This window comes from Episyrphus balteatus, chromosome 2 (genome assembly GCF_945859705.1).
Source record: "Episyrphus balteatus chromosome 2, idEpiBalt1.1, whole genome shotgun sequence".
Taxonomy (NCBI): Eukaryota; Metazoa; Arthropoda; class Insecta; order Diptera; family Syrphidae; genus Episyrphus; species Episyrphus balteatus.
The window spans coordinates 62,790,570-62,818,409 of NC_079135.1; the positions used below are offsets into that span (position 1 = coordinate 62,790,570).

General features: G+C 32.2%; 1 protein-coding gene across 5 annotated transcripts in view; it reads left to right on the forward strand.

Moving 5' to 3' along the window:
- Positions 1–7,708: 7,708 nt before the first annotated feature.
- The window catches only part of LOC129910214 (uncharacterized), an 80,263-nt gene continuing 60,131 nt past the window's right edge, over positions 7,709–27,840 (forward strand). For 3 of the 5 annotated variants that reach the window (XM_055987493.1, XM_055987494.1, XM_055987497.1), the window contains exon 1: positions 9,161–9,687. In XM_055987493.1, coding sequence (XP_055843468.1) covers positions 9,614–9,687 — 74 coding nt within the window. In that variant the 5' untranslated portion in view covers positions 9,161–9,613. The other 2 variants (XM_055987498.1, XM_055987496.1) reach the window with 2 other exon arrangements.

The window sequence follows — 27,840 nt, forward strand, 5'->3', positions numbered from 1 at the left end:
TGAAAAAAATCTAGCTTCGTCAAATAGAAGATAAATATACCTTTTCAACAATGTATAAAACATGTAACTCGGTCAAACCACCTAGAATTTATAAGCTGTCAAGGTTCAAAATTTCCATTTTTTTCGTCATTTACCCAACTTTGACATCAAATTAAATTATATATTTTCACAACAACATGCTGTTTTAAAAATATATTCTAAAAAAATATTTATTTCCAAATCAAACGAGGTATTTTTTTATGAAAATCAGTTTAAAATTGGCTTAGAAAAAAAAAATTTACGATTACAACCCAGATACAGAAATTCGAACTTTTACGTATAGAACAAAAATGTTGTTTTGGCACGTAGTAGGATAACTTGGGCGCCAGGATTTGATAACGGGTTTTTGTAGAGGAGTTCAATAAAAACATTTTTTTTCTTTGGGAGGGGGGTCTATCTCCCCCCGTTTAGGTGGGAGGCGCAGTTTTCTAAAAAAAAAATATCAAAATAAAAAAAAAATATTAAAAACAACGGCAACACTTACAGTAATAAATGATACCACAAACAAACTAACAAAAACTATTAATCTAGAACAACTATATACTGACCGTAACCCCCTCCCTCTTGTCCGCGAAAAAAAACCCTTCCACTTCCACCCAACTTTTTTGTATAGACTTTTTTATCCTTGGTTCTTATCCCAAAAGCAAACTTTTTGCCAAATTTCATGAGTGTAACAATTTTTTCTCTTTTAAATGCTTATTTTACCTGTTCTAAAGGTGAAATAAAGTATTGGATATTGTTAGTAGTAAATAAAGTGATTTAAATAGTGTTTATTCGAGCAAATAATAAAAGTAAATTGAGTTAAAATAAAGTGTGTTTTTATTTGAACGCAAAGAAAAAGTGGAAATTAAATAAACGAAAGTTTTAGGGTTGGGGTCGAAATTCTGTATGTTGCAAAATTCTGTATTCAAAATACTGTATGCCAAAATACTGTATGTCAAAATTTTGTATGTGAAAAATATATTTAAAAGAGGGTTTACTATGAATTTCTAAGAGATCAACTTAATAAAGAGGCAAACTTCTAATGCTGATTAATCTAGGTACTTTATTAGGAGCTACGGAAAAAAGAGGGAGAAAACAAAACTACACCTACCTATTTAAAAAAAAAAACAATCTGAATTAAACCTCGTTGCATACCTAAAACGGATTGAAAAAAAATTAAATTTATATTGATTTTGACATTTTTTTGTACATACATACAAAATATGTTTAAGAAAAGTTTGATTTGTGTTCCTAGAATTGATTTACTTTTTTACTTTAATAACACGGTGTAACACTCAAAATATACGCGGGCGGAGACCTATCACGTTTTGTAGAGTCGCACTGATTACTAAACGGTATTTAAAAAGTCCCTAACACCCCCAAAATCTGGAGTTAGGGGCAAAAAACGGTTTTATTGACTTTCACCCATTGAAAAAAATCTAGCTTCGTCAAATAGAAGATAAATATACCTTTTCAACAATGTATAAAACATGTAACTCGGTCAAACCACCTAGAATTTATAAGCTGTCAAGGTTCAAAATTTTAATTTTTTTCGTCATTTACCCAACTTTGACATCAAATTAAATTATATATTTTCACAACAACATGCTGTTTTAAAAATATATTCTAAAAAAATATTTATTTCCAAATCAAACGAGGTATTTTTTTATGAAAATCAGTTTAAAATTGGCTTAGAAAAAAAAAATTTACGATTACAACCCAGATACAGAAATTCGAACTTTTACGTATAGAACAAAAATGTTGTTTTGGCACGTAGTAGGATAACTTGGGCGCCAGGATTTGATAACGGGTTTTTGTAGAGGAGTTCAATAAAAACATTTTTTTTCTTTGGGAGGGGGGTCTATCTCCCCCCGTTTAGGTGGGAGGCGCAGTTTTCTAAAAAAAAAATATCAAAATAAAAAAAAAAATATTAAAAACAACGGCAACACTTACAGTAATAAATGATACCATTGCCGAAAGGCAAAATTGTACATTTAATTCTAATTTTCAAATAAATATATTTTAACCAATAGTTTTTGAAATAATTGATTTCAAAGTTAAAAATAGGCGAAAAATTTTTTTTTTTAAACTCATATACTATTTTTGTCCAGGCTGTGAATTTTAGTAAAAAAATTACTCACACAGAAAACTGCCTCAATAGATTCCTTATCGAACAGTGAAAACTATGATTCTATGTCTTCTAGTTTTTGATTCTCCCTTCATACATTTAATGTATGACAGTGACAGTTCTTCAAACAACGTTCTTATGAAACAGAATAATACATCAGAACAGTCAAAATCATACAATAGGTGTGTTTTTTATTACCGCCGGTCTTAAGAGGCCTCCGGACAAAAGTTCGAACTCAGATTCGCAGATTCGTGTCTTCGAATAAAAATGAAATAGAAAAAACTCAAACCTAAGAACATGTTTGAACTTCGAACGAATCGTTCGATTGTTAGGGATACAAGAAAAAAAGAAATAGAAAGAAGAAAAGAAGTAGATACGCATACGTGTAGAGCTCGCACAACCAGTTTTTTTTTGTTCGTTTGCACGATTTACTCTTTTGTGAAGAAGAAGAAGCGGTGCCCATACCAAAGTGTGCCGTTTTTATTGTTACACATCATTTCGTCTGGGTATAGGAAATCAAGTGTATGTATTCGTTTTTTTTTTTGGGAAAAAAGGATACATTATATATTTTGGTTTTGTAATGTGGTGCGCGAAGCACTTTTTGTCATGTTTTTTTTTGTCTTTTTTTTCGTTATGACAGTTGAGTAATTTTTGCAATTTTATCTCGAACACTCTAACTAGAATGCGGTTAGGTTTTAGGACAATGTTGTGGTAGGTAACGGAGCCAGGTAGGTATGGACATGTTTTCAATTTTAGGTGTTTCTTAATTGTAGGGTTTTTTTTAATTATTTAATATCTAGGTTGGTAAGTATAATTAGAAACTGAATAACTTGAACTATTGAATAAGTTCATTTACAATTTTTAAATACCTACCATACCTCTTTTCAACTAATATTTTCATTTATTATTGCATGCGGATGCGAATGTAATGCGCAATCTCATTCAAAACTGTGACAGACATGGGTTTTTCACTCAATGAGTTAGGAAGGTAGTTCCGTTTCTTCCTCAGAATATATACTAGACTGGGCCAAAAAAAAAAATATTTCTTTTTTGAAAGTTACTTCGAAAATCTTGTTCAGGATGATGAAAAAAAAATTTGGTGAAAATTTGATCCGTTAAAAAAAATTTTAAGAGGTCTATCATCGGTGTTTTTTATTTTTATACATGATATGATGTTTTACAACAGAACTGCTAGACGATCAAAGTAAAAAAAATTTCTGTTCATTTTTTCTTATAAAAAATTTAATTTCCTACAAAAAAGATCATTGAAAATTTTCGTCAGACGAGCCGTATTCGAGTAATTAAGCTTTTTAAATCGAAGTATTTTTTCAATTTGACTGTTTCACTTTGGAATTTTGTGATGAGCAAATAAGTGAATAGAAAAATAAAACCACGACAGATTTTTATAGGAAATGTAATTCTCTACAAAAAAGGTCTCATAGAAATTTTCCCTAAATTGAGTTCTAAAGAAGTTATTCACGATTTAAATCGAGAAAAAAATTAAAAAATCAATTTTCAATTTCAAAATTTTCTAATTCACTGAAAATCCAATATTTTCAAATTAGCAAGATGTTTTCTTGTAGGGACTTAAACGTTCTATAAAAAGTTCCCTGGCAGCAAATTAATTGCTTTAACCGTTAAGAAGATATTCGTATCAAAACCAATGCCCACTGATTTCAATAGTTTTCTTATGACAAGTATGCATTGCGATACTTGTCATACTTGTCGCGGCGGGCCGCGGCATGGTATCTACAATAATTACCACTCTTATTTCGCATTCCATATTTTTTTCAATCCTCATACTTTTTTTACCAACCCAAAAGTCAATAAGTACATGAAAAGCAATCCTTCTTCAATCCTTCACATAAGAAACTGTGAATTTCATTAGACAAACAAAGCACCCACAATACACATCCTCTACCTACTTTTCCGGTGAGAAATTATAATTGTTATACAATGCAAAAAATTTCTCAGATACACAAACAACTCAAATGTCATCCACAACAACAACATGAAAACAAGTTTTTTTATTTCTACATAAATTGGTATAAACAACACTTTTTTATGAAAATATTATATTCCAAACCAGTTTTCGTCCATAAACACCATATCCATATAAAGATCTATGCACCTACATCCGCAGATCCGCAATGTTATTGAAAACAAAAATAACCTATCAAGGCCCCAGCCCATAGAATCCGTTGCGTCCGTTCCGTCAATCCATCCGTTGAAGTTGAAGTTTGGGACAGAAAGGGGTGACCCATAGAATACGTCGTACGACGGATTGCTTTTTGACAGCTCACTTCAAATTCCTAGGTGTGTTCGATTTTTTTTCGCTGAATGTGCTCTAAGGAAGTTCTGAAACAATTTTTAAGAATTATCGTTGCTCTTTTTTGTAAAATAAAAGGGAATTTCTGATATTTTCTGATGTAAACAACTTTTAAGAGTTAAATTTGTTTTGTTTTTGCTCCCAAAGTTATTTTCTGATGTTTTTTCTCGAATTTTTTGTTTTGTACTTTTATAATTTTTACTTTGCTATAATATCCGATGTTATTTTTTCGTTAAAATGTTCGCTGTTGACTCTAGAGACTTAAAAATTTTTCGTTTCACTTCAGCTGAGTACTATAGGCTTTACGTTTAAATTTGCACAAGCTCTTCATAAAATATATTCCTTAAAACAAAAGGTTTAAATATTTTTGTTTTAACATTTTAAGGGTATTCATGGTGAATTCACATATCTAATTAAATTCAGAAATAAAATAGGGAGTTAAATGCTACTTTTATTACAATTAATTCACTAATGAATACTGAAATTTCACAACTCATAAAATCGGAGAAGAAAAGAACGCAGTTCATTTAGTTCTGAAATTCCCCGGTGTGCACTCTCAAACAGAAAAATGAACAGATCTATTGTTGACAACCAATGTCAAACCATACGACGGATGAAAAAGTAGAAAGTTGGGCAACTTCTTCCGTCGAAACCGTCCGTCTCCGTCCGATCCGTCGCTTATGGGTCGCTTCCCATAAGAACGTGTGTATTTTATCGAGCTGTCAGTCAAAAACTTCGACGGAACGGACGCAACGGATTCTATGGGCTGGGGCCTTCACTTGTCGCATTCTACATTTTTCTATCGTCATACTCCTTTTTTTGTATCTTCTTACTTCCAACTTGTTTATGTTCCAACTTCAAACAAAAAAGGGGTATCTTCGAAAAAACAACCCTGGGGGTTAATCGATGAACTAAAATTAGCCGTTAACAGAAAGTAACGACTTTTGATAAAAAATAGAGTTTTATTAATTGTGTCATTTTGCAATAATAAGTAGCTTTTTGATTATTTTTTTTTTGTTGGATCAATTAAAAGAAGGTATTTTGTCATTTGGGGAAAATTATATTGCTTTTTTCATACAACTACACATTTAAAAATGCATGAGAAAATGAGCAATTTTGATGTTATTCATGAAATGATTATTCAAAAATAGGGCCAAAAATGAAAAATCCGCTCAGACCATGTTCTAATTTTATTCATTACCTTTAAATTGACATATACATATATCATGTGTTTTCCACTTCAGTTTCTCATAAACTATACAAGAAAAAAGTTGTTTTCGGCTATTTTGCAATAACTGTTATTGAAATATTAATATAAGGTATGAACTAAATTTAAAAAGTAAAAATGTGGCTAGACCATGTTTTAGATTAAATATCAATCTTTCATTAGCAAATTAGTTTTTTTGCAATAAGTGTTCTGTGGACCTCACAAACTGTGCAGAAAATTTCCGAATTTCTCGTTTTTCTCAAAATTTTGTCCGGAGGCCTCTTAACTGGACAGAAAAACGCCTCGGGGCTTAACCTGAAATCTTGGCAGCACTATGTATTGAATGTTCCGAAAACAGCAGACACAACAAAAATTTAGAGTTGTCATATTTTTCGCTTTCGTCATATTCTTGTATTTTTCATGTATGTTTTACAAAGAGATACAAAAATGTATGCTAGCAAAACTATTTTAATACATTTTGTCCTTCCAAACGTGAGTTTTCACGTTTTTAAACAAACAATTTATGAAAAAATTAGTTTGGTAGCATAGATTTAAAACTCTTCAAAAAGTTAAGCCCAGAGAAATCTCCGGGCTAAACAACTAAGCCCAAGGGGCTAAGGTGTTGTTGTATTTAACATGTAAATTGCTAAGCCCAGACTGCGTTTTTTTTCTGTCTAGTTAAGACCGGTTGTAATAGAAAACACACCTAATGTAATTAAAGGGTTTGTTCCCCACTCCAGTGCGCTCTCAGTGATGTCAATCAACTGTCAAAAAAGCCAGAGTTTCTCGGGTTTTCATTTAACATCGAACACCTCAAATCTTAATGCTGACTTTTCACGAGCCAATAAAAGTCGGCTAGGATTCTTCGAAGGGGATTGTCACTTTAGTCGCCTGCGGCTTACGTTTACACGAGTCGACTTATGCCGAAAAGCTTCGCCGCCTTAGAGGATATAATATGTGCCCTTAATTGAATCATTTATTTGCAAAACATGATAAGTCCATGATTTTAAATTTTTCAGGAGAAGAAAAAAACGTTCTATTTTCTTTTAATATGCGTAGAAAAATTTATAAAAAATATATTCTGTAGAACTCTTGCCTAGCTACAAAATACCGTTTCGTTTTTAATTTTTGGATCGATAGCTCAGAAGATAAAAAATAAAAACGCTTTTGGACTTATCATACTTTGAAAATAAACGGATGTGAAATTAGTTTTTAAATGGATATGCAATTTTGCTTTTAGCTCCAATCTATCAAACAATTGTATTTGAGAATAAAATACAATGTCCGGACTGCTTATTTAACTTTAAATTAGCTTTAAACTTAAGATTTTTAGCCATTAATCTAATATACCATTTACCCAAAAAGAAGCTGTTGTTTATTTTCAAAGATGATAAGTCCGGGACTTATTCTGTTTTTGATACTAAAAAAATATTTCGCGCAGCTGTAAAATCGGATATAGATGGAGTATATACTTCATATTTTATCCCCTGGAGTACAAATTTAGTCAAAAAAACGAATTTTGAAAAAAGTGGACTTATCATGTTTTGCAAATAAATGATTCAATTATGAAAGTGGACTAAGTCACTCCTAAAAATGGCATCAAATTAAGCATACAAATTATTTTTATTTAAGGGGAAAGTTTATTTGAAAGCGAAATTGCAGTAAATAAACTTCTTTATTGCTCCTCTAGTGATTTCATAAAAGAAATATAATTAAATCGTTATAAGAAAATTATTATGCAAGTTTTTCTTCAAACAATGCAAAAAGTGACTTAGTCCACTTTCATAATCATGTGCACATATATGGAGTGCTTGTACTGTTAGTTCCTTGAAGCTTTTATAGAGTTCTGTAGTTTCTTGAAGTTTTTAGGTGAGTGCATGCCTCCATTTTATTTTCATTTGATGGCGGTCATCAACAAGCGTGTTTATTTAACAGCTGCGGAACCGGGCTCTCATTGAAAAACGAAGGCAGCGACCCCTATCCATGCATATGGCGTTACAATGTATTAGGTTAGGAACAAGCACTCCATATATTAAGTGTATTCACGTAACGAGATAATTTTCTACTTTGCAGAAAAATAGAATATTCCGCAAATGGTTTAAATGAACACCCCAGCAGAAAATAATTACGTAAACAAGGGAAACAAACAGCTGTTTGTTAAACGTCAAATAGAACTCATAAAATTTTTTCAATTAAAAAAATAAAGTCAAGCTAATTTTGTAAATACTATGGAACAATAAAAAAAAATTTGCTAAAATAAAATAATATTCTCTTTTCAATACTAACACATTTTATTTGTGGTTATCTGAATAATAAGACATAAAACGCGTTCAAAAATATATTCCAGATACGGGTATCCCAGATAGCCTATCCGATAGGTGATTGAACACACCCAAAGTTTATCAGACTTTTTTTCTACGGTTTCTGCTTCAAATTTGTGAGATAAAATTCCATGATTTGCAGAATATTTTTCTTATACAAATTTTGACAGCTCATTCCTACCGATAGAAAATTCTACGGTTTCTATGGGTTTTCCGCGATTACGTGAATACCCCAATTATATCCTTTAAGTTCGCCGCACGGTAAAAATCTACTTGTGAAAAATCGGCATTTGTTTCATCAGTTGATTTTTGTTTTGACATAGTTTTTATTTAAATGACAACCAGCTGATTTGATTTTTCCAACTCTGAATTCTGCACTCTGACAAAGTTCCCATCCCAGGGTTGTTCAGAGTACTTTCAGTACGTGAACATCGAACACAGAGCAGATATCTCTGGTAGAAAAAAAAGAGCTATAAAAAAAGTTTCAGGGCGAGTTAGAAGCGAGGAAGCGACTAGAGTGCACTAGAGCTCACAAAGAAATATAAAACTCTGATGTTTTTTACTTTCAGTTACAAAACTTTTAGAATTAATCTGATAGTACATTCTACCTTCTACCTCTCCAATCTATGGAATGTATGAATTGAATGAACAATGAACTCTTTTTCCTGACTGCTAGTATTTATAATTTCACTTTTCTCTTTTACTCTTTATCAAAGAGAGTATGAAATAGCTTTTATAGAAACATAACTGCTGTTTTTTTCCCATCTGAATCTGACCATATAAATTGAAAGTCCACGGAGAAAAGTCCTTCATATTTAATACATCATTCAGTTTCGTTGTGTCCTTTAGATGGAAGAGTTGATGTTGATTGGTGGCTATTTTTTAAAAAATATATTGAATCTCTAGAAAAAAAAAGATTTATTTATGTTTTGCTCTTTTGTTTTTAAATAATTTGTGAACTGATGTATCAATACGTACTGCTAAGCAACAGTATAAAGGACAACCCATTGTCTAATTTTTATTGAAGACATATTTTTCCTTTGGAAATCATTAACTATAATTCATGTGATTTGTTATAGTAATGATATTGTGCTTAAAAAAGAATTTCCTACATTTTAAATGCTGTTGTTATTGTCTTTTTGGCAGCGGTAAAATCTTAAAGAAAATCAAATGGATTTAATCTTTAATTTAATGTAATGCGATAATACGAATGTTTGTACTTGTATTGAAAGATTTGTTGTAACTACGAATGGATTCTTTTTAAAAATGAGTGTCGATATTTATTTTCATGTGGACATCTACACCTTTGAAATACTAAATTAATAACCTTATGAACGTAGAAGGATACAAAAGTGAAACCATACGATATCTATGTGAATTTGATTTGACCTTTCAAGAGTTGACCAAGCTTCGTTTATTTGAGTTGTTGGTTTTTGTAGATTGGCCTATGCGCGGCGACAGACGTAAAAATAAAGTTTGTGGTAGTTTAAGTGCATTGCTAGGGTTCATATTAGTGAATGTTTTTCATTTGATTTCCCTTAATACCTACCTGTCGGAGTGGAAAAATTAATATATTCAAGGATATCAATTGCTTGGGACGTCATATCATGACGGAAAATAGAGATAAACAGGATGACAAGGGTAAGGAAAAGGAGGAAGAAAAGGATAAAAACAATGAAAAGTAAGTGTAACTTTCATAGATTTGAACACTCGGAACATTATATTTGTTGCATGTGTGTGCCTTTAAATTTGGGATCAGTATGTTTTCATTTATATGATCTGTTTTAAATAAAATCGTGCTTTACTGTTAAATCCACATTTCCAAAAAAGATTCCACACTATACGATCTTCTCAATAACAGGTGTGTTTTTTATTACGTCTTGGCTAAACTGGACAAAAAAACGCAGTCGGGGCTAAAGGGCCCAACCCATAGAATCCGTTGCGTGCGTTGCGTCAATCAATCCGTTGAAGTTTAAGATTGCTTTTTGTCAGATCACAGATCGAATTCCAAGGTGTGTTCGATATTTTATCGCTGAATGTGTAGTGCACATTCAGCGATAAAATAAAATAAAGTTCTGATGCAACAAATTGTTAACTTTTAAGTTTAATTAAATTTTACCAAAACTAACCACGTATTTATAAGAAATATTAAAATTATTTCTTCGCCCCGACGCACGTTTCGTGAGGTGAGTTTTCGTAAAATTTAATTAAACTTAAAATGGTTTAAAATCTTAAATTGTGAACTACCTATATTGTCGTTGTTCTTTTTTTTTTTAATAAAATAAAATGCGCGACTGGATTTCATGTAGGTACCTACTTGCGCTTCAGTTAAAAACAATTTTTAATAACAGATTAACAGTATCAGTTGTAGGTATGACTTTGGCATTGTAAAATTGAACTCTACCTCTACAACAGAATTTAGATGAGTAATTAATATAAATTATTAGATATCATCGGCCTCATAAGGAAACCTCGTAACTCCACCATTTTTCGAAAATGAGTTTTGAATGGCATTTTCTAGCAGATATGGCAGCTGGGCAACTCAGAAAATTTGAATTCACGCACCCGTGAACGTTCCTGTGGACCCTAGTGGAGAAGGAAGTGGAGAGTTTTGCTTCACGAGCGATGAAGTAGTTCACGAGCAAAATGTACGGGAATCTCTTTCACACAGATGAATTAATTAAAATTTTGAATTTTAGCATGAGTTTCTGTGCCTCCTTTATATTTTTTGCAACAAATGAATTTGAAAATTGAAGAAAAAAAGTCATGTGTGTATTTTGTTGATTGTGTGCGTATTCATGAGATGAATGAATTTGAAGTGTGTACCAGCGATGAATGTCAAATGTTGACAAGCTGCGATGTGTTCACTATCACTTCACCAGAAGTATATACTATGCTTTAAAGCTATGTTTGTACATATGCGGTCTCCACTAGCGATAAATCGAACGCAAGACTTAAAGCACGCTTTCATTATCGCAAGTGGAGACCAATATATAGCTGCTTTAATTTTATAGTATGCGATAAAAAGCATGCTTTATCGCATATTTTTCATAGAAAAGGTACTTTATCGCAAACAAAACTGTCAAATTCCAAGATTTCTTCAAACTCATGAATAGTCATTAAATCTTTTAGAAGATGAGCTTTCATATCATGGAGTGTTCTTTTTTCTTAAAATTGATTTACCCAATATCTATGCCTCCTTTTTTTGTTTTTATTTTTTGCGGATCTATTAGGTTTTTAAGCGCAATAATGCTTTCAATGTATCTATGCGTCGCCATTCTTCAGTCTTCATAAAATAAAAAAGTATGCCATAAAATAAAATTTTTGAATTATTAAATATTTACAAAACATTAAAAGCGATACCAATTATTTTAAAATATTAGTTCTAAAAAAGGGCGTAACCACGTCCGAAACGTCGAAGATATATAAAAATACAAGGCAGACCTAACAGGTAGGATCATAATTTTTATTTTATTTTATTTTACTCGTCGCCAAATGTTTTTAAATCAGTGGTATAAAAAAGCAGTAGATTTTCAAAAAAAAGCCAAAAAAGATGATTTTGATAAAAAAGAGGCCACAACATAAATATGTAACAATAGAATAAGTAAACTACGACAGTCACACGAAATAACTCATTTGCGCTTTTCCCGAACCGCAACACAAACCTTTTAACACCATTTCTTAAAATTAAAATTGTATGAACATAATAAGAATAATATAAAAATACCTCCTGTGCATAATTTCAAGAAACAAAACAAAATTTATCAAAAATAATCTTATAAAAATCAAATCAGCGCTAAACAACAGTAACGTTTATTTTTTTAACAATTGAGTTGTTGTAATTGAAAGTGGTATAAGTCAAATTTTCCTTGATTTTCAAAAAAATGTCAACTTTTTTTAATCAAACGTAAAAAACGTAAAAAAGAGGACAAAGAGGAACCAAAATATCCAATAGAGGGATTTTTTGTCAATTTTTAAAAAGTGGAGGGAAAGTGAATTGGGTGAAAAAAGAGGAAAAACACCTCTTAAGAGGCGCAAAGGTAGTCCTGCAAACAAGACTGGTTTATTTCAATTTAATTTTACATGGATATCATATCGACCATTTGCTAGAACACTGAACAGCACCAGCACTTATTTACCTAGCCAAGAAAATAGATATTCGTTGATATCAATTCATTTTGAAGTTCAAACCTTAATACAAAATAAATTGAAATTTTTCCATTTGTTTCGAGAGCCCTTTCCAAGACAAACCAAATATAAAAAAATATTTTATTGGCAGGTTATTCAATGTCAATAAACACTGAAAATTCCTTGTGTCTAGAAATATGAATAAAAGCGGTGTTTTCATGAGAATTCTGTTCTTAATGTATATGTTCCGTAGTTTTAATCAATGGCGAAGCTTGAGATTTTTCTAGGGTACGCCAATTGATATATTTTTTTAACTTTGAGTAATTCCCAAAGGAACCCTCACAAATACAAGGTTAAAAATTCTGGAGTATTTTTTAATACAGCTCTTGTATTAAAGCAATTTTCAATACAAAAAATATTACATTTTAATACTTCCAAAATATTAAAATTATTTTTAATCTTTTTTGTATTAAATTTCAATACTTAAGTATTAAGTTTATTATTTGTAATACAAAATTATTAGAAAATAACCTCCGTGGGTTAAATTCTAATCTTGTATTGAATTTTAATACCACTGTATTAGATTTTAATATTTTTGTATTACATTTTAATATAATTGTATTAAAATGTAATACAAATTTATTAAAAACTAATATAAAAAGTATTAAATTGTAATACAAGAATATTAAATTTTAATCAAACAACGCCAGCCACAGTACACATAATAAGGTAATATCTTCCGAACGTTGTCAAAATTTGTTTGTCAAAAATAGGCACCAAACGGTCAGGTCGCCCTTTAATTTTTATATTTCAATCGCGTAAACACGAAATTTGTTTTTGTTTTAATTTATCAAATGTCATTTGAAAAATTATAAATTAAAAATTAACAAATTTTCTTCGTGTTTCTTCGCGGAAAATGGTGAATAATTGTTAAAAAATTAGTGTGGTGTGTTAAAAGTGGTGTGCATTGTTTTTCGGTTTTTGTGCGTTTTTCGTCGGTAATTTAAACAATTAAGAATTACGGTAGCTGACATTGGTCGCCAAATAGTCATGTTTTGACAATTTGGCGACCAATGTCAGTTCGGTATATATTACCTTTTTATGTGACGCCAGCAGCCATTTTAAAAAAGAAAAAATCCATTGTTTGAGGCACCTTTTCTAAAAACAAAATTAAATCAAAAACTGTAAATTTGTAATAATTTGAAGGCGCTTTGTGTTTTTTCGAAGCAAAATGCATGCATTGCAGATGAATTTTGATCGGCAGTAAGATTTTACATGCCACAGTTTGTGAAACAGATAAAATAATATCACCATTATTATATTATTTATGTTTGATATTTATTTTGGTGCGGGGAACTAAGTCCACGGGAACTAAGTCCACTGAGGTAGTTAGTTCCCACTCAGTGGGAACGAAACCCACTTTAGTAAAGTGGAGTAAGTTCCCATGCTAGGTGGGAATCTAATTCCGGAAAAAAACGTGTGGTGTTCGTTCCCTCTGAATGTTAGTTAACTTAATTCCCATTTCACCAAGAAGAAGTTGAATAAGAAGAAAAAGAGTCGCGAGTTTTAAATTTGACTTTTTACCGAATCTGGAAAACCAGCAGTTCATTTTGAAATCCAGTTTTCAGGAAACTGAAAAGAGACTGTAACACCCACGGAACTAACCCAATTGGATGTTAGTTCCATTTAATTTGGAATTAACATCCGCGGGACAAGGCACAGTTTAGTTAAAAAAGTGTTGTTATTGGCGCCTTCCTGGCGACTTTACATACCTTTAGCGGAGCAACGAAGTTACGTGAGCGGGACAGAGAACCCTAAAAGGGTTTTAAAATACTGAGAACCCTCGAAGCGAGCCAGACAAGGTTTCAGTTAGTTAAAAAGACGCCGACATTGGCGACTTTAAATATCCTAAGTGGACCGCTCACGCAAGTTCGTTCCTCTGCTTAGGTAATGTTAAATCGCCAGGCAGACGCAAATGTTTGTATGTTAGTGAAGCGCGAAGCGGAAAAAAATTTTGCCCAGGGGAGAATCAATTTTGAGGTGTGAAAATAAAAATTCGCGCGAATTTTTATTTTCACACCTCAAAATTGATTCTCCCCTGGGCAAAATTTTTTTCCGCTTCGCGTTTGGGTTGTACAAATTAAATAGATTCTCATGTGAGCAAAAGTTTTTCCGCCTTCACCCTGTTATCAAATCATAAAGAATACATATCAAAAATGTTTTCGAAAAGACTTTCACTTTCCATGATCTTATTTTGTCACGATGCTATTTCGACTAACCATTAACATGTGGGGAATGAGTGCCGAAACTGTTTTTTTGGGACTTATGTCTCAGTAGTGAGGGACATACCTAAGTCCCGAATTGGATTCTAGTAAAGTGGGACATAAATTCCGAAAAAAATCGGGACGCGCACGTTAAAAAGTACTTTTACGAAAAATAACGCTTATTTGATTACTTTCGTTTTTCGTTATTAAATCGTTGTTGAAAATAAATTCTCTTTTAATTATGTTGAGTGTGTACTAGGTTCCCATTAGAGAGTGGAATTCAATCCCACCTTGAATGGGAAAGAAAACCACTTCACTAAAGTGGATTTCGTTCCCACTCAATGAGAACGAAGTCCATCAGTGGACTTAGTTCCCGTGGACTTAGTTCCCCGCACCATTTATTTTCAGTAGTGAATTTAGGAAAAGAATAAATTTTTTTTAACTTTAAATACATTTGGTATTCAGTTGAAATATTTTTCCATTGTCTTTTAATAAAATTCTTATTAGAAATTAGTATAAAAAGATTAAATTATAATATGCAATACTTGAAATTTAATACATTTGGTATTAAATTCTAATATAAGTTGTATTATGTTTTAATACAACTATATTAAATTTTAATACATTTTGTATTAACTAAAAATTTTTAATATTTGTCATGTATTAAATCTTAATACATTTCTGGTGTAGACCTATATGTAACCCAAAAAATATTAAAAAATACTCCAGAATTTCAAACCGTGTACCTATGTATGTACCTACTTTAAATTTGAAAAAATAAAATTTTTAAAATATTTAATATTGAAATAATTACAAAATTAACAGGTACAGAACTCATTTTTCGGCCCAAACCCCAAAGAAATTTTTGGGATTAGATTTGTCAGAATTGTAGCAGGATGCTTTCGTCGCGTCGGTTAAGATGTCGTGGGGTCTTACCGAAATAAAACTCTGACACCACAGGATAATTTTAACAAGAATGTATTTTATTGAACAATCGACGTTTACAACAATACTGGAACTACTTCTATTGAATGGTATTACTGTAGTGTTCCTTCTCTTTGCTATTATGCGGTTGGTGTTCCGCAGTTATTACAGAAGAGGAAGTATAGCTTCAATAATACTCTCAGAAAAGTAGCCAAAGATAAAAAGCGGTAAGTGTTACCTCTGTAATATCTTGACTCTTTCCTGGTCAAGTCGAAAGAGATTTAATTCTAGTTTTGGCTCTCCTTTTATAGCCAGAAAACATTGAAAAAATATTAATTATTTAGGAGGCTTTGAATTTTAGAAAACAAGAATAAATAATTATAAAAATTAAAATTATAGTCAAAGGCAATAAAGTAATAAAACTTTCATAGTAACAAACAAAATTTTATAAACAAGATTTAGAATAATAGTCAAAGGCTGTTTTGAATTCTAATATTAAAATAATCAATTGTTACAGGATGGGGAAATTTTTTATTCTCTCGTAAGTGTTCTCGAAAATTGAACAATACCAACAATTTTTGAGATTGGGAGATTGGGACCAAACTCAGACTAAAAATAACCAAATATGTATAACCAAATTCGGAAGTCTTAAACTAGGTGTGGAAAAGACTACCAACAATTTTTGTAAAAGAATAGATATTTTTTTTCATTATTATAACAAAAAATCATTTTTTGTATTCATAATACCTAAATTCTCTGGCATCATAAAAAAAAAGTTTAAGTTTGTCTTGTGTTGTAAACAAAAAAAAAAAAAACAAAAATGGATCTTCGTGTTTTGAGGATCTAGGGTAAGGCTAGGAGGTCTCGACATGTAGGAGGTTTCATCAAACTCCAATTTCTCCCTTCCTTTACATTTGATTGAAACGATTACTACCTATATTTAACGCTTCGAAGTTTACCATTTTATTTTCCTTTATTCTGTTCAATTACTGTAATTGCGGAACAAATTATTTCGTATTTTGTTTTTTGTGAAGTGCAGATGTAATTTTTCTTGGTGAGTTCTTAAGGGGTAATAACACCTTGTAAACCATGAAATCGAGCGTCATATTCATCAGCGTATAAAACAAAGAAGAAATATTATTTTCTTTTGGTGTTTGTTTAGTTTAATTAAGTATATTAATAGGTAACAGAATAGGCTAATGTTAAATTTTTTAATGATGTGAAATTTTTTAAATGGTGGTGTAGTTCAGCATGATAGTAAAATCCTGTGCTCCCATCGGGCGACCTACTAACTCCTACAGTTTTTAACCGATTGGGCTGAAATTTTATGTGGAGCTTACAATAACTATTCTCTAGTGAAGTACGTAGGATTTTTTTGAAATATTAAAATTTAACGATTTTATGGTCTTTTTTTCAACGAATTTTGTTTTTGGAATGAAATAATTTTTTCAAACTAATGCCATTTCTTTAAAAATTAATATTTCAAAAAAATCCTACGTACTTCACTAGAGAATAGTTATTGTAAGCTATAGTATTTTTAAGCTCCACACAAAGTTTCAGTCCAATCGGTTAAAAACTGTAGGAGTTAGTAGGTCGCCCGATGGGAGCACAGGATTTTACTATCATGCTGAACTACACCGCCATTTAAAAAATTTGACATCATTAAAAAATTTAACATTTGCCTATTCTGTTACCTATTAATATACTCAATTAAACTAAACAAATACCAAAAGAAAATAATATTTCTTCTTTGTTTTATACGCTGATGAATATGACGCTTGATTTCATGGTTTACAAGGTGTTATTACCCCTTAAGCGATACTTTTTTTTGTTTTAAGTTTTTGAATGCGATTTGTTGATAAATAAATTAGGTAAATAATAGTGTTCTAATAATTGTAATCATTTAACGTGAATATCAATGTGTAAATTTTCTAAATAAATTTATTAATTGTCTTGTGTTGAAGGAGGTTTCGGCATGTTTTGCGTAGGAGGTTTAGTCAAAATGTAGGAACATCCTTATTTTATTCTTATAGTACGTTTTAGCTTTTTTTCATATTAAAACCTGTATAACTTTCAGTGAATATAACACAAAAATAAAAAAGTAGGTATCCTTATCCTGAGAAGACATTTGATAAGTTAGCCATGCTAGAAGCAGAGGCTACGTTTAGCTGCTGGGGTCCCGGAGCAAAACTAAATTTGGGCCCCTTTGCTCTTTATTTTTCTTTGTAAGAAAATGTAAGTTTCCTTTTATTTTTGTTTACCTTAGGTATTCAACATTTTGTATCTTGTTTCGGCCAGTTTTTATTTCAATTTAATGTTTAATAAGTGCACTTCTGGTTCGATTTACCAATGAAGAAAGATTTAAAACTGACTTTGTGGAGCGTTTTTTTCACCGGAGCCCCTTTTTTTACTTGAATATTTTAAAAAACGTTCAAATGACAAAGCAAATTAGAAAAAGATATTTTTTTTTAATTTCTCAATTGGCTTAAGCAAACTTAAAGAGCACTTTTTTAATTTAAAATTGGAACAAAAATTTACTCGTAGGAGTAAAAAATTAATTTTTGCACAGCAAATGAGCATAACTAGCTAGAGTTCTTGAGATTGAATTTTTCAGACTCCTCATTCATTTTTTTTAGAACCCAATAAAGGTTACGAGTTCCCACCTATTGTATGGTTAGCCAAAGAGACCCCTAATTTTAATTTCTTATGTTCCTGGTGATTCGTCGATAAGTAATTTTTCGAACATACGGAACCTCCTATGGCATGATGAAACCTCCTACTTAAAAGTCGGAACCTCCTACAAGGTAGGATGTTTCGTCACTTTTTCTTTATTTACTAATTTACAATAAACTTTGATATGGGTAGTAATTTACTTCCTAAAATTTGTTTTTGAATGAGCTTAAACCTTAATAAAAAGCATTTTATGTAAAAAGATGGCTATTTATAAAAGGAAGTTCTTAATTTTTAACAATATCCGTTAACGTGTCAAAACCTCCTCGCCCTACCCTATATCTATGTTCTGAATGAATGAATTAGTTAACTAAAGCGTCATTCATATGAGCTGTACTGCGTCTTCAAATAGTTCTTTTTAAGCAAATATCAACTTATTCTTATTTAAATTGTTCAATAAAGTGAATATGTTATCATATTTACAAAGTCTGTTCCACACTGAGTTTGAAACTTCCGAATTCAGTCATATTTGGTTATTTTTGGTCAGAGTCTGTTCCCAACTTCAAAAACTGTGTAGAAGAGAGTGCTCACGAGAGAGTACAAAATTTCCCCACCCTGACAAATTTAGTCCCAAGAATTTCTTCCGGCCGAAATATGAGTTCTGTCAATTGAAAAGTTGACGTATGCCAAACAAATAAATAAAAAAAAAAAACAAATCAAACTGTAGTGATTTTTAAATTGAATCGCGTTTACGTGTTTTTTGCATTAAATAAGTGTTAATGTTGATCGAACAAAGCATAAAATATGAAATTGTGTTGTATAATGGTGTTCAACTCGTTCCAGAGTCTTTGGCAGTCTTTCGTAGTTTTATTTCCTACTGAGAGAATTTTCTCCCAACTCTCATTAATTTGACAGACTTCCTAAATTAGTGCACAAAAAGTATGGAAGAGACGTATTTAATATAGAATATTGCGTAAAACTAGTTATAACTACAAAATTAACACATTTTGTATGCGACCAACAACTCCGATCATTGTATATATATGTCCATAGTACTATCATGAAGTGAAACGATCTTAGGAATTCTAGTGCTGACTTGAAAAAGCAGAATTTGTATGAAAAAAACACACTGAGCGCCACCTCAAAAAAGTGGCGACATGAACTAATACTAAATTCGACTTCATGATAGTACTATAAAAATATGTATATATACAATGACTCCGATATCCGATCAGCGAACTTTGTCTGCTTTACACGAAGACGCAAAGTTCCAGACGCACAAGAGCAAGGGAGTTAGAAAGATCGAAAAAAAGGGAAGGAAGATTTTCTACCCTGTGAGTCTCCGGTCGAAACTTTTGAGACTCATTTTGACGTTTCTTTTTGATCTTGTTCTTTGTTTGCTGTTTTGTTTTATTTGATTTCGTCGGTCGCAGAGTTCACTTCGGCGTCGGATGAATATTATTTGGATGTATAGTAACTTTTTTTTAATTAATTTAAATGTTTTCGTTGCTCATAGAGCCCACTAGAATTGTATGTTTTTGTGTTTGCTTATTGTTTAGCAAGTCAGAAAAATGCTAAACTGAAACAGTATTATCCACCAAAAAAAGATGAACCAAATTTAGGAATTCAGGGTCTGAAAACTGATACTTAAATAATTCAACGTCGAAACGAAAACGGTAGATATGGTAGGTGGTGACAATTATCAGAAAAATAATGTAAAAAATCGCAGCCATATATTTTGTGAGTTATTGGCATTCGAAAAAAAGTCGAAAAAATGGTCACCCTGTGGCGGTTTTTCATGTGCCGTGACTACAAATCTTTATTTTTCTCATTTTTTTCTTTTGTTACAGAACCTTGAATAACCCTGCTACCAGTGCCGGTTTAAGCACTACCGGCGCCCCTGAGCAAGATTGCAAGTGGCGCCTCTCAAAAAAAATTAATCTTAAAACTATTTTTTTAAATCACGAATAAAAGCAATAGCGGATTATGTCTTACCTCTCATATACTTGTCAATGCATTTATTAACAATGTGCATTTTATTAAAGTATATAAGGTTAACTTAAAAAAAAAATTAATTATTCATGTCATTTTGACAGTTAATTGACATGACTTAGAGTGCCCTGGAGGGGGGAACAACGAAGAGACCTATTTTTTTATTCTCACACACAAACGTAGTTTTTATGAGAAATGGAGAAGCTGTCAATTTTTGGCATTTCTGGGTTTTGGGTTTTCGGGATTTTGGTTTTTCTGGATTTTGGGATTGTGGGTTTTCGGGATTTTGGGTTTTTGGGTTTTCGGAATTTGGGGTTTTCTGGATTTTGGGCTTTCTGAATATTTAATTTCGGGATTCTGTCCGTCTCCCTCTCCCTTCTGTTTCCTTATTCATTATTAAAGTCTGGATATTACCAGCTGTGATTTAGTGATTTATATATAGAGGCGCCTTTGCAAAATTTAAATTTGTAGGAGGAATATTAGGATTGCTTTAGTCTTTCAAAACAAAGCGAGCTCAATGCTTGGATTTGTAAAACGCTGGGCAAAGGAGTTTGACGATCCATTTGTCACACTTTCTCTATACAACTGCTACGTTCGACCCCACCTCGAGTACGCTTCCCAAGTATGGAGTCCATTTTATGAGGTTCATAAGAATCGTATAGAATCAATCCAACATAATTTCATACGCTTTGCTCTGAAGGGTCTACCTTGGACAGATCCTTACGACTTACCACCTTACGATCAGCGGATTCAACTTTTAAACATGCAAACTTTGCAACAAAAACGTGTTAATAACGATATTATATTCTTTCATCAATTAATTAATGGCCAAATTGACGCTCCTGACTTATTAGGTTGCCTTGGCTTTAACTATCCGGGAGGATCTCACCACCTACGAAGATTTGAACTCTTACATATTGACTTTCATAGAACAAAATATGGTATAAACGAGCCTCTTAACCGAATGAGCAAACTTTATAATTTAAACGATATTGACTTTAATATGAGCAAGATGAAATTAAAAACTTTATTTCGAACCAGTGCTCCACAGACGTGATTGTCAGTTAATGTTTTAATTAGATTTTTAAATTGTATTAATGTTAGTATATCATTTTTTGCTAATATTAATTGTATATTGTGCATGTGGATAGTATTTGATTGTTTTTGTCCTACTAACTACTAACACATGCACTAATGATGAACCCTCTGATAGTAGTATACAGCTTGCTCTAAGCTGACTACATCAAAGAATCTGAAGTGAAAAAAAAAAAAAAAAAAAAAAAAAAAAGAAATTGGGCGCCTTGTTCTTTAAAGATGAATGAAGATTTTGGACACCATTGTCCTTCCGGAAGCCAAACAAATTAACCCAAATTTGGGGGGCGCCTTCATACTTAAAAAAGTTTAGAACAAAAAATACGAGCGCCATTGAAAATGTAAAATAGAAAAAAATGGGGGCGCCTTTGTGAAAGTAAAAATAAATAAAACATCGATTGGAAAGACTTCGTTATTTATATAACTTTTGTAAAAGATCGGGGCGCCTGCGGCGCCCCTCAATTCTTGTGCCCCTTGCTCCCCCCCTAAAACCAGCCCTGCTTGCTACCAAATGCACTTTTAACTCAGATGCATCAGTTTTAAAGCAAATATTACTTTTTTGCCCAACTAAAAAATTTTATATGACTCTAATTCAATGAACCGTAGTGTAAAAAAATGCACTACGATGTTTCGGCAAGTTACCTTAAATGTTGGTGTGTTCAATTCTCTTTTCAAAAAGGTATAATATTTTTGATAAAATTCCATAAATAACAGAGATAGTCCAGTTTTCCAGTCTGTCGGTCTGTCAGTCTGTCGGTCTGTCGGTCTGTCAGTCTGTCAGTCTGTCAGTCTGTCAGTCTGTCAGTCTGTCAGTCTGTCAGTCTGTCAGTCTGTCAGTCTGTCAGTCTGTCAGTCTGTCAGTCTGTCAGTCTGTCAGTCTGTCAGTCTGTCAGTCTGTCAGTCTGTCAGTCTGTCAGTCTGTCAGTCTGTCAGTCTATCAGTCTGTCAGTCTGTCAGTCTGTCAGTCTGTCAGTCTGTCAGTCTGTCAGTCTGTCAGTCTGTCAGTCTGTCAGTCTGTCAGTCTGTCAGTCTGTCAGTCTGTCAGTCTGTCAGTCTGTCAGTCTGTCAGTCTGTCAGTCTGTCAGTCTGTCAGTCTGTCAGTCTGTCAGTCTGTCAGTCTGTCAGTCTGTCAGTCTGTCAGTCTGTCAGTCTGTCAGTCTGTCAGTCTGTCAGTCTGTCAGTCTGTCAGTCTGTCAGTCTGTCAGTCTGTCAGTCTGTCAGTCTGTCAGTCTGCCAGTCTGTCAGTCTGTCAGTCTGTCAGTCTGTCAGTCTGTCAGTCTGTCAGTCTGTCAGTCTGTCAGTCTGTCAGTCTGTCAGTCTGTCAGTCTGTCAGTCTGTCAGTCTGTCAGTCTGTCAGTCTGTCAGTCTGTCAGTCTGTCAGTCTGTCAGTCTGTCAGTCTGTCAGTCTGTCAGTCTGTCAGTCTGTCAGTCTGTCAGTCTGTCAGTCTGTCAGTCTGTCAGTCTGTCAGTCTGTCAGTCTGTCAGTCTGTCAGTCTGTCAGTCTGTCAGTCTGTCAGTCTGTCAGTCTGTCAGTCTGTCAGTCTGTCAGTCTGTCAGTCTGTCAGTCTGTCAGTCTGTCAGTCTGTCAGTCTGTCAGTCTGTCAGTCTGTCAGTCTGTCAGTCTGTCAGTCTGTCAGTCTGTCAGTCTGTCAGTCTGTCAGTCTGTCAGTCTGTCAGTCTGTCAGTCTGTCAGTCTGTCAGTCTGTCAGTCTGTCAGTCTGTCAGTCTGTCAGTCTGTCAGTCTGTCAGTCTGTCAGTCTGTCAGTCTGTCAGTCTGTCAGTCTGTCAGTCTGTCAGTCTGTCAGGCTGTCAGTCTGTCAGTCTGTCAGTCTGTCAGGCTGTCAGTCTGTCAGTCTGTCAGTCTGTCAGTCTGTCAGTCTGTCAGTCTGTCAGTCTGTCAGTCTGTCAGTCTGTCAGTCTGTCGATCTGTCAGTCTGTCGATCTGTCAGTCTGTCTACAGCCTAAACGGATGCACCCATTGGTATGTAGCATTACCAATTTTATATTTTTTTTGCGATTTTGAAATTTTTTTTTTCTAAAAATGCATGTTTTTTTTACTTGCGATATAGGTACTATACAGGGTGTCCCAAAAGTTAACGTCGAAACGAAAACGGTAGATAGGGTAGGTGGTGACAGTTATCAGAAAAATAATAAAAAAAAATCGCAGCCATATATTTTGTGAGTTATGGGCATTTGAAAAAAACTCGAAAAAATGGTCACCCTGTGACGGTTTTTCATGTGCCGTGACTACAAATCTTAATTTTTTTTATTTTTTTCTTTTGTTACGGAACCTTGAATAACCCTGCTACCAAATGCATTCAAAAATTTTAACTCAGCTGCATCAGTTTTAAAGCAAATATTAGTTTTTTGCTCAACTAAATACTAAAAAATTTTACATGACTCTAATTCAATGAACCGTAGTGTAAAAAAAATGCTCTACGATGTTTCGGCAAGTTATCTTAAAAGTTGGTGTGTTCAATTCTCTTTTCAAAATGGTATAACATTGTTGAGAATATTCCATAAATAACCGAGATAAAATTTATTTTCTGAAGAAATCCGACTTTTTTATTAGGTAATTTTTTCATATTATTTAAGTTTTGTACCCTTTCAGAACCTTTCAGAATACAAAAACTTAAATAATATGGGAAAATTACCTAATAAAAAAGTCAGATTTCTTAAGAAAAATAATTGTATCTCGGTTATTTATGGAATATTCTCCACAATGTTATACCATTTTGAAAAGAGAATTGAACACACCAACTTTTAAGATAACTTGCCGAAACATCGTAGAGCATTTTTTTTACACTACGGTTCATTGAATTAGAGTCATGTAAAATTTTTTAGTACTTAGTTGAGCAAAAAAGTAATATTTGCTTTAAAACTGATGCAGCTGAGTTAAAATTTTTGAATGCATTTGGTAGCAGGGTTATTCAAGGTTCCGTAACAAAAGAAAAAAATGAAAAAAATTAAGATTTGTAGTCACGGCACATGAAAAACCGTCACAGGGTAACCATTTTTTCGAATTTTTTTCAAATGCCCATAACTCACAAAATATATGGCTGCGATTTTTTTTATTATTTTTCTGATAACTGTCACCACCTACCCTATCTACCGTTTTCGTTTCGACGTTAACTTTTGGGACACCCTGTATATCAAGTTATGCATTCGTATAAAAAACAAGTTGAGATAACATTTTTCCATGACATTACGATGATAGAGAATGTCAAAAAAGTGGGTCCCGGAAGTGCGTCTGTCTGTCTGTCAGTCTGTCTGTCTGTAAACGAAGCTACAGCCTAAACGGATGGACTGATTGATGTCATACTTGGTATGTAGCGTTATTTGGCGACTCTCCAGAGGAGTTTTTGGAATTAATTTTTTTGGACAAAAAAAAAACGGTACTTGTCATGTACCGATTTTAGTAAAATTTCTCAAAAACAGCTGCAACGCTTTTGTTTAAAAAATTCAAATGTTAGTTTTAAGACAATGTCTATCTTCCAATTTTTTTGTTTGAAAATCATTATTAACGGTACCTGTCATAGAACCGTTTTTTCAAATCCGATTATTTCCGAAACCTCTTATTCGATTTCAACGAAACTTTTTGTGAAGAAGCATTTATATAATTTTAAACCAAAAATAAATATTTCAAAAAAATAATTTTTGGATTTTTAAAAAAATTTTGAATTTTTTTTTTTTCGAAAAATCTAATTTTCGAAAACGGGACATTGAATTTTTTTGAAAATTTGTTTTTAGATTCTGATTAGTAATTTCTACAAAATGGCATACCAATTTTACTACAAAACTTTTTTCCAAAAAATTATTATTTATAAAAAATTAGTTTTTAAAAACCGGCTCTAAAGATTTTGAAAATTTTTTCTCTAAAAATGCATCTTAATATATCAATCAAAACTGCATTCTTGTTTTGGAGGGCAATTTGATTTTAGATTTTATTTTATTAAAAAAAAACGAATTTTAATTTTTTTTATTTATTTTTTTTAGCTATATAGTAGTTGACTACATTTTCCAAATTTCTATATAAAAAGTCTTAAAAATTTAAGCAACTTTAATTCCAAGAGCAAGTTCGTGCGACCCAGTTTTGCATTTTATTTTATTTAATTTTCTAAATTTCTATTTTAAAACTCTAACGGCCACATTATTTACTAGTTTAAAACTTCATCTGGATGTAAAGAAATATCAAATGTCAAAAATAAATCGAAATCCAATCCCAATCTCGTTAAATCCAAATAACTTTAAACTGCTCTCTGGAGGTCTGCTTAACTTAATAAATCCAGATGTAAAATTCATTTTCGCAGTGTTCAGTTGTTTTGTCAAGAAAAGGAAAAATAAAGATAAATGCAAATTATACAAAATTTATTGAATAATCAAAAATTTTTTTTGGTGAATAATATGAACAAAAAGTCAAATCCTTGGATTTACGAAATTCAGATTTAAGTGATTGGATTTAACATTAACTTTAATCTAAACTAAATCCATAGTGAATAATATAACCCCAAGAGTAAGTTCGTGTCGTGTGACCTAGTCGTGCAATTTTTTTTATGAAGATTTGAATAACATTAAATTTTGAGTGGTAAAGGCTAGGAACACACATGCGATTTTGCTCGCTCGACTATTCAATCGTAAATAGATCACAATGATTTTAGTCACAGTTTTAAAATTTTTTATCGCGGCTACATTTGGCTAAAATTGGTTTTTAGCGTAACAAATTTTCAAATCATTTGGCCACCTACTGTATTTTTTGAAAGCAGAAATACACTGGTACCCAAAGAAACTCTCCTTTTAATAAAGCTATACTTTTCTTAAATATTCTGGTATGCTGATTCCAATCCAAAGTCATGTTTTTTTAATATTCTCGGTAGAAAACCCCACAAACCCTATGTGTTTTCGAAGCAAAGCGTTGACGAAAGATAATTATTTTTCAACTTTAAATCTTACGGTTTATAAAAGAACTTATTTTTTTTTTAATTTTTCATACTTTTAGTTAGGCTGCTATTTATTCCGTCAATTCCACTATAATCTTTGAACAACAACATCTTGAGGGTGCTACCACCAAGTGTTTATACCTAGAGTTACAGCACTGTTTCACGGATGCCAATCCGATCATCAGACTCCTTTATTCCATTTGTATGTGGTCTAGTTATTTTTCATTTAAGGCTGAGTGGACCACGTAAAAATCGGGTTATCGTTTACAAATCGGTACATAACTTTCACATTTTTAAACATAATTGAATGAAATAAGTTTTATTGTTTAGATAATAAACAAAATATCTAAATAGCTAAATATCTTAATCCCCATAATTTCCAAACTTTTGCACTTATTATTAAGAGAGAAAAAAACATGATAAAATGTTCGTTGTTTTAGAACGACCTGAAAGATCATTCAAGCATATGATATCGGTTTTTTCGCTTTCTCCTTTAAAGTGATTAAAGTATTTTTTTCTCTCTTACACACATTTTTTATTCTTTCATTCTACTTTCCAAAACAGGAATAAACCTACCGCAGCGCACCCTAGTTGAAGGAAGCGGACCTTATTATTTATTAATTCACGTTCATGATAGTACTATAGTATATATACAAGGGTTAGACTAAAATTTTTATTTTTTTTTTATTTCTATTTTGGATTGAGATTGAATCAAACTACGGAGCAAAGCTATTTTGAAAAACTAAACACCCAGGCCCTTACCAGTTATCAAATTTAAAGCGCACTTAAATATCTAACTGAATTCTCCATTTCTCACCCTACTAAAAACCAACTTGGTAGTGGGATTAAAAGCTAACGCTCGGTTAAATTTTATAGTCAAGTTTCCCAATTATAAAATTTAACCGAGCGTTAGCCTATAACCTCACTATAAAATTGGTTTTTGATAGGGTAAAAAATGTAGAATTCAGTTAAATATTTAAGTGAGCTTTAAATTTGATTATTGGTAAGGCCCCCAGTCTTAATTTGAAATACTTTTTCCGTCACACTTGAGTGTTGAACCTAGACCAAGTGAGTTCAGAAGCTACGCACTGCGCTACCTCACCACATGATTAGCTTCACCTAATTGTAGGCTTTTTAACTTATCAACATTTTAAATGAATAGACTTTAGGGCCAGTTGTACAAATATTTAATCCGTGGATCAGCAACTTTTATCTTTTGAAGTCAGTAGCAAGGCTGAAGTTAAGCACTGGTTCAAGGTTTATATATGTAGAAATAGCCACATTCATGCACTAAGTGCCAGTTGTACAAACGTGGATCAGCCTTGGTTCAAGAATTAAACCCACCGATTTCGGCGGATTAGCTGCGGGTTAACTTCAGTTCAAGCATGAATGTGGCTATTTCTATATATAATAACCTTGAACCAGTACTAAACTTCAGCCTTGCTACTGATTTCAGAGGATAAAAGTTGCTGATCCACGGATTAAATATTTGTACAACTGGCCCTTAGCATTTTTACTAGCTCCTTCAAGTATGATAATTTTGAACTTATTTTTTTCTTTTTCAGTTTCAATCTTCTCAATATCTCTTTTCTTCTCTGAGATATTAGATATCATAAATTTAAATTGATAGATTTGGCATATTATTTCATCATAAATAATACAATCTAAAAAAAATTCGTACATATTTATTTGTCCCAGGAACAGAAGTATACTTTTCTAATGGATTACAATATGCTGATTAATTTCGAACCCGAATTCGAATTGTTTTTGTGATTTCTTAACGCTTATATCTCAAAATCCTTACGTGATAAAATACACATCAAAAGC